Source organism: Rhinopithecus bieti, unplaced genomic scaffold, assembly GCF_001698545.2.
Source record: "Rhinopithecus bieti isolate Rb0 unplaced genomic scaffold, ASM169854v2 scaffold_23918, whole genome shotgun sequence".
In the NCBI taxonomy this organism is placed as follows: domain Eukaryota; kingdom Metazoa; phylum Chordata; class Mammalia; order Primates; family Cercopithecidae; genus Rhinopithecus; species Rhinopithecus bieti.
Window position 1 is genome coordinate 598,322 of NW_016811178.1, and position 7,358 is coordinate 605,679.

The 7,358-nt window shown below is 38.8% G+C and overlaps 1 protein-coding gene across 24 annotated transcripts in view; it reads left to right on the forward strand.

Annotated features, from left to right (window-relative positions):
- Positions 1–7,358, forward strand: part of FN1 (fibronectin 1) — a 76,246-nt gene that overhangs the window by 9,333 nt on the left and 59,555 nt on the right. For all 24 annotated transcript variants that reach the window (XM_017893506.1, XM_017893514.1, XM_017893509.1 and 21 more), the window contains exons 7-11: positions 2,195–2,386; positions 3,149–3,328; positions 3,951–4,127; positions 5,227–5,379; positions 6,916–7,044. In XM_017893506.1, coding sequence (XP_017748995.1) covers positions 2,195–2,386; positions 3,149–3,328; positions 3,951–4,127; positions 5,227–5,379; positions 6,916–7,044 — 831 coding nt within the window. The remainder of the gene's footprint in view (positions 1–2,194; positions 2,387–3,148; positions 3,329–3,950; positions 4,128–5,226; positions 5,380–6,915; positions 7,045–7,358) is intronic.

The following is a 7,358-nucleotide window of genomic DNA, read 5'->3' on the forward strand; positions in this document are numbered from 1 at the left end:
GCAAATCCGTCTTTCCTTTGATATGCCATTTGAGGATAATTTGCAGGGTTTCAGCGAATAACCTAAGATCATTTAACACATTATTGGTTGTTAAAAGTTTTTTTAATGTCAGGTTTTAACTTTTTGAGAAAAAAAATGAAAATAATGCAAATAAATCTTAGGGGGAAAAAAGCCAGATTTATGGCCAAAAGATAAAACTGAGTTTTAAAGAATCCTATCATCATAAAATCTACCATGGATAGATCACACACACACACACACACATGCACGCACACGTATTTTGAATATCCAAAGTTCATTTGAAAGGAAATGAGAGTTATAATTAATTATATGACTACTTGGTTCTTCCCTAGGGAAGAACAAAAAAAGTACATTTGGGTTTTTTGTTGTTTTTTGGTTGTTTGTTTGTTTGTTTTTGAATGAAATATACTTCCCTGTTCCAACATTGAGCTCTTTTTGTAGTGGAAACCATCCTTCACAGGTGGTTTCTATGCTCTGGCAAACTTTGTTACATTTTATAAAGTAATGCACAATCATTTTCTTCATGTATTGGCATTTGAAATTTTAGAAATTCAGAGAGGACCTAGAGATGGCCATGAAAGACATGATATCCAAGCATTCTTTTTAAAAAAACAAGTTTTAATCATTTTTGGCATAAGAACAAGATTTTTACATCATAAATGTTTCATAAAAATCTGAAGAGAGAATATGGCCAACAAGAATGTGCACTCCTCTCATTATTTTAATACGTTTTGATCAACTTTTACTATATGATGTGCCAGCATCGTTATATAGTGTCTCAGCCATCCTTCAGTTAAAATATTAATTGTTCTAATTTTCTTCTTTTGATGAGTTTTTGTCTTGCTTTGGGCACTTACGAAGGTGAACAAGATTAGATTTGATGTCTTTGAGTTATTTGATTATCATTAATAAAATTGCTACTGACCAAAAAGAGTTATAAATGTCAATCTACCAAAACAGATTAAAAGAGTAGGTGGGAATTAAATGGTGATAAACACTCAGTAAATGTTAGCTATTTTTATGAATATTGCCAATACTGAAAAGACTCCATTGTTCAAAAAAGTTTGAAAAGCACTGGGTTAAACAAAATGGAACCTGCTCTGCAGAATCTGTATGTTCCTTTACATCATACTCTTCATGGTGGCGTGTAGGGGATGGGCGCCATGTCTCCCTAGTACGTTTGACCTTGAGATTCTTTGCCTGTGAACATCTTTGGGTTCTAGTGTTCAGCAGCATTTAGGGAGGCACTGAATTCAGTATACCTTTGATCTAGCATCAACCCTGATTCTGTTCTGTGGTGGGCCCTGGCCTCCAAGAGAACAGATATCTAAAAGTTGAAAGAAAAGATCGACACATCCTGGTGTGTTGTTCTGAAAGGAAAGCTGTCTTAAGAGGATCGATTGGTTTTAGAAAAAGCACAACAGAATCGCAATAATACTGAGGAGAAATAAAATGTGGAAGGTGGAGGTGACCTCCAGAGAATCCAGGACAGCTGCCGAAGGCACCCTCTAATGAGCTCAGTTACACAGAAAAGCGAGATGTTGAAGGTATCTGCTGTATGGAGTGGCAGGCAGGATGATGTCTGTGATTTAGAAATATAATCCTGGCCAGGTGTGGTGGCTCGTGCCTATAATCCCAGCACTTTGGAAGGCCGAGGCGGGCGGATCACCTGAGGTCAGGAGTTCGAGACCAGCCTGGCCAACATGGCAAAACCCCATCTTCACTAAAAATACAAAAAAAAGTCAGCCGGGCATGGTGGAATGTGCCTGTAATTCCAGCTACTCAGGAGGCTGAGGCAGGAGAATCGCTTGAACTCAGGAGGCAGAGGTTGCAGTGAGCCGAGATCACGCCACTGCACTCCAGTCTAGGCAACAGAGTGAGACTCCATCTCAAAAATAACCCCACAAAACAAAAAACAAACAAACAGAAATATAATCCCAGTAGCCCCAATTGAGCTGGAGGATGGAGACCACTTGGTAGACACTTGTGGATGATTTCCTAGACTAAATACAAAAGCAACTGCTGAATAAGGGACATTTTTTTTCCAGTCCCAAGCCAGTAACGACATGGATTTCAGAGTGATCTCTGTGAGATCCTAAAGATCCTAACTGTAGAAAAGAGTGAATTGTCTTCTCTCACCCAGTTTTGTGACCTTCCCTTCTCATGCCATTAGGATCTGGCCCCTTCACCGATGTTCGTGCAGCTGTTTACCAACCGCAGCCTCACCCCCAGCCTGCCCCCTATGGCCACTGTGTCACAGACAGTGGTGTGATCTACTCTGTGGGGATGCAGTGGCTGAAGACACAAGGAAATAAGCAAATGCTTTGCATGTGCCTGGGCAACGGAGTCAGCTGCCAAGAGACAGGTATGCATTATCTTTTTGAAGAATAGGACTGATGACTTTATTATTTAGTTTTTGAAGGACAATATATTCATTGAATGTGAAACAGTAAAACAAACAAGAGAAGCTTGTAATCTTTACCACCCTGTGATAACAATCAGGGTTGGCATTTGAAACATTTTCTTCCAACCTTTTTAATTTATGTATTTTCTTTCTGGCGATGGACATGATTGTATTATCTTTATTTGCCTAAAGTGTTGTTACAAAAGAGCTGCTTTCTGAACGATCATCAAAATTTTATATTCTAAATCTCAATTTTCAGCAGCTTTGTGATGTAAACATCTTCCGATAACCTAATATATGTATTCTGGGCTACAAATGTGGTAGTAACTATGGCAATAAAATTGGTACAAAATTCTCCCCAGAATAGTCTTATATATTAATTTTTATGGCATAGATATAGTCATAAATATTATCCCAACATCCTTAAGCAGCATCCTTAATTGACCTGTATAAATATAGCTTTACAAATAGAGAAACTGAAGCATGGCAGCAGAACTGGTCGTGAAGGATATCAGCAGAAGAACTCAGGTGTCGTTCTATCCACAGTAGATGTGGATTCCTGAGTAACGCATTTACACTGAAATTAACGAGATGATCATCTATACTCATACCTTCTTCCTTTGAGGGCACAAGCTCAGTATCTCATTGAAGCCATAAATAAGCAGTTGCTGGTGGGAGATAAAGCATCTCTGTTTACTGACACTCCTTTGATTATGATTGTAGCTGTAACCCAGACATACGGTGGCAACTCAAATGGGGAGCCATGTGTCTTACCATTCACCTACAACGGCAGGACGTTCTACTCCTGCACCACAGAAGGGCGACAGGACGGACATCTTTGGTGCAGCACAACTTCGAATTATGAGCAGGACCAGAAATATTCTTTCTGCACGGACCATACTGGTGAGTGTCCCAAGGGGGAGCCACAGAAGTGGAAAAAAAAAAAAACTCACTTTCATGCCCTATTTTTATTTGCCAGCATTCTAGCCATTTATTTTGAGGCTGCCCAAGAAGCATCGCTTTTGTTAAGTTTGGACTCAAGAGATAACGGAGCTCACATAACAGCTGAGGATTCTTCCATCTTCCCCAGTACTGTTGGGAAATGACACCAAGGGAATAGCCTTCCAGTTCATTTGATTTAACACATTGGGATTATGATGTGATTAAAGATACTTGTATTTTGGAATCAGTAGATGATCCCACAGAGCTGAGGAATACACAGGATGAATATTTTAATGCCTTAGCTTATTTTCCAGTTAAAACAATGTTTTATTCAAAGCTATCATTTAATCTTTTGTGGGGGGTGCGGGGAAAATGACAGTGAAAATGGGATTTAAATCTGTTTTGAATGTGAAGGTAAATATGCTAAGAAGCTTAGAACTATATTATCAGATATTTTTTATTCTGAAATAGACTCTCTGAGAATTAGCTGCAGAAACCTGGTTCTCTCAGACCAGTAATTCTGTGTACATTGGAAAGCTCAGCGGTAATCTTTTCCTTCCTTGTTGTGTATTGTTCCTGGCAGTTTTGGTTCAGACTCGAGGAGGAAATTCCAATGGTGCCTTGTGCCACTTCCCCTTCCTATACAACAACCACAATTACACTGATTGCACTTCTGAGGGCAGGAGAGACAACATGAAGTGGTGTGGGACCACACAGAACTATGATGCCGACCAGAAGTTTGGATTCTGCCCCATGGCTGGTAAGATGAAGCCCTTGTGGGTTGTCTTGTTTGACAACTATTTAGGGAATAGAGACTAAAGATGAGTGTCCAGTTTACTCCTATTTCATTCATTAAGACAATTTTGAGACAATAGAAAACTTCATGTGAAATTTATGTGTGTGTGTGTGTATTGTGTGTGATGTTACATCATATACATAAGGATTGGGAAGAATAATCAGATAATTATATAATTTTTAAACCTCATTGACATGATTTAATGTCATAAGTATAATTACTTATTTGTAAGGCTGGAAATATGAATTTGCACAGGTTTGTCTTTGTAAAGAGCACACAACTGAGTAGCTTACAACATTTAATATATATATGATGGCTTTAGTCACAGAGCTACAATATTGACACATGGTTGTGGTTTGATGGCATAAGCTCTATCACTTATTAAAGAGTGCCAAAGTGACTAAAACTCAGTGTTTTCTAATAGGTAGGGAATCTCGCTCTTTTTTTTTAAGGTCTCCAGTTTGTATAGATGGCGAACAAATGGAAACCAATATCTTTTACTTGTTTTCAGATTTCAAGAACCCCATAGATTCCCCTTGATTTTCCAGTTGTAGAACCAAGAGCTTGTGCAGTAGGCACTGTCAAGAGTGACTGTGAGACAAAGAAACTGCTTACACTTTTATTTCTTTATGTCAACAAAAGAAAATGTTGAGTTTAGAAGAAAAAACCACTTTTGCTTGAAATTCTATATCCAAACACATAGTTTTTATTTGATTCAGAATAAATTGGAACTGGGAAAAGTTATGAAGCAGTAGTTAAATCCAGGCTTCTAGAACAGCATGAACCCTTTGTGTGAATGTGTAGGTATTATCTTAGTTTAACATCCTCTAACCCTTCCTGTAACTATTTTCTATGACATCATGTTTGGACTACGTTTTCTGCCTCCAGGGCTCAAAAATTCTACCCCTTCACCTGACAGCACTTAGATTTCTTGGATGTACACAAAGCTTCTTCCCCAGTGAGAATTCTTGGGATGACCAAACTGAACTGATCCTATTGCACACATACCTGTTTAGACCTTGTGATCATTTATCAAGTGCCTTTCTCATCCATTTCCAAACAGCCCATGAGGAAATCTGCACAACCAATGAAGGGGTCATGTACCGCATTGGAGATCAGTGGGATAAGCAGCATGACATGGGCCACATGATGAGGTGCACGTGTGTTGGGAACGGTCGTGGGGAATGGACATGCATTGCCTACTCGCAGCTTCGAGGTACGCTGGCTGATTAATGAAAACATTTGAGATGGCAAAAGGTACAGAGAGGGAGACTTTTTTTTAGTGAAAACTTGCACTTTGCCACAAGCAGGGGAAGAAATATTCAATGCTACTTCACTCATTAGTCTACCATGCTTGGTAAGATAAGCCTTTCAGGCAGCCTGCTAAGACAAGCTGGCACAGCAATGCTAACATTCTGAAACATTCCTAGGATGTAAGTACTTAGGCTGAGCCAAAAAGATGACTTCAAAAGTAAGAATGAAACATTTGATCCATTCAGCTTTAGGCTATGCCACTGGATTCATGTCTAGAAAAGATAGGATAATTTCTGTAAAGAAATGAAGACCTTGCTATTCTAAAATCAGATCCTTGCAGATCTAAATTTCAGGAGACAAATACGTAGGGGACTAACTTTCCTTGTTCAGATTAGTTTTTCTCCTTTGCACCCAGCTATATAATATGAGGAGCTATTGACTTATTTAAAGTATTTTAGTTTTCCATTTCTTTGATTTGAAAAGTAATAGTTAGGGAGAACTCTGAGCTATTAATAATCTGTGTGGCTAGTGTGTAGATATTGGCCTGAATTTGTTCTCCTTTTGTGGTGTCCAGTGGGTAACACCATCCAAGAGTAATAATTACATGTGGTGTTGCAGAGCTGAAAGAGACCTTAAAAACACATACAGACCTCACTCTATAGATCAAGAAGCTGAGACCCAAAAAGGAAAAATAATTTTCTCAGGATCTCTCAAAGAGTGAGCAGCAGAGGTGGCCTAATTTATTTTAGCATTATGAATACTGTTGACATTTTATTTCCCAAATCTATATATCTCCACCCCTTCCCCCTATTCCATAGACCAGACCACTACATCATGCTGGGTGTTAGATAAATATGTTTAATCTTCTTATTATTTATCCTAACAAGCAGATATTTAAAGAAATTACCAATTAAGCCAGAAATTTTCAGAAAATAAGATGTATATTTGTTCAAATATTGGCTTTTCACAGGAAAGTGTATTTTACTACTTTTTTTTTTTCTTTTTTTTGAGACAGAGTCTCGCTCTGTTGCCCAGGCTGGAATGCAGTGGCGTGATCTCACTCCCAGCTCCATCTCCCGGGTTCATGCCATTCTCTGTAGTAGCTGGGACTATGGGCGCCCGCCACCACGCCCAGCTAGTATTTTTAGTAGAGAAGGGTTTCACCGTGTTAGTCAGGATGGTCTCCATCTCCTGACCTCATGATCCGCCCACTTCAGCCTCCCAAAGTGCTGGGATTACAGGCGTGAGCCACCGCGCCTGGCCATATTCTTTACTTGAGCATGCTGTAACCTCTGCAACAGTTACAGATTTTGGAGAGAAAAAAAAAATTTTGGCAAAATTGTATTAAAAGGTTATTCTATGCTTGTAGAAAAGTTATTTTAGTGGAAGGTGTTGATAATTAAGCAGAAGTAGCTGTGTGCTTTGAGAAGCATACCTTTTTTCTTTCATCAATGGAACTTTAAAAAGTTTCTCACTCACCCACCTATTTCCTCAACAGATCAGTGCATTGTTGATGACATCACTTACAATGTGAATGACACATTCCACAAGCGTCATGAAGAGGGACACATGCTGAACTGTACATGCTTCGGTCAGGGTCGGGGCAGATGGAAGTGTGATCCCGTCGGTGAGTAGCCCCATTTCCCTAGATGAGTTTGCACAGGCGGAATGGTGAGCAAGTTTCAGATGAGAAAAGCTATGTGAAATCACATGACTGAAGTTGGCTCCAGACTTTAATCAGTTGCTTGCAAAGAGCTTTGTAAAGTCTTCTCTAATACTGAACCAAAATATCTTGATATTGGTAGTCATCTGGTTTTTGCTGAATTTGATGACAAATTTAGGCTTATTTTAATTGAATGGAATTTAATCTTTGGTTTAGAATCATAAAGATAATCCATGCTATGAAAAGTATTGTTTCCTTTTTTTTTTTTTTTTTTTTTT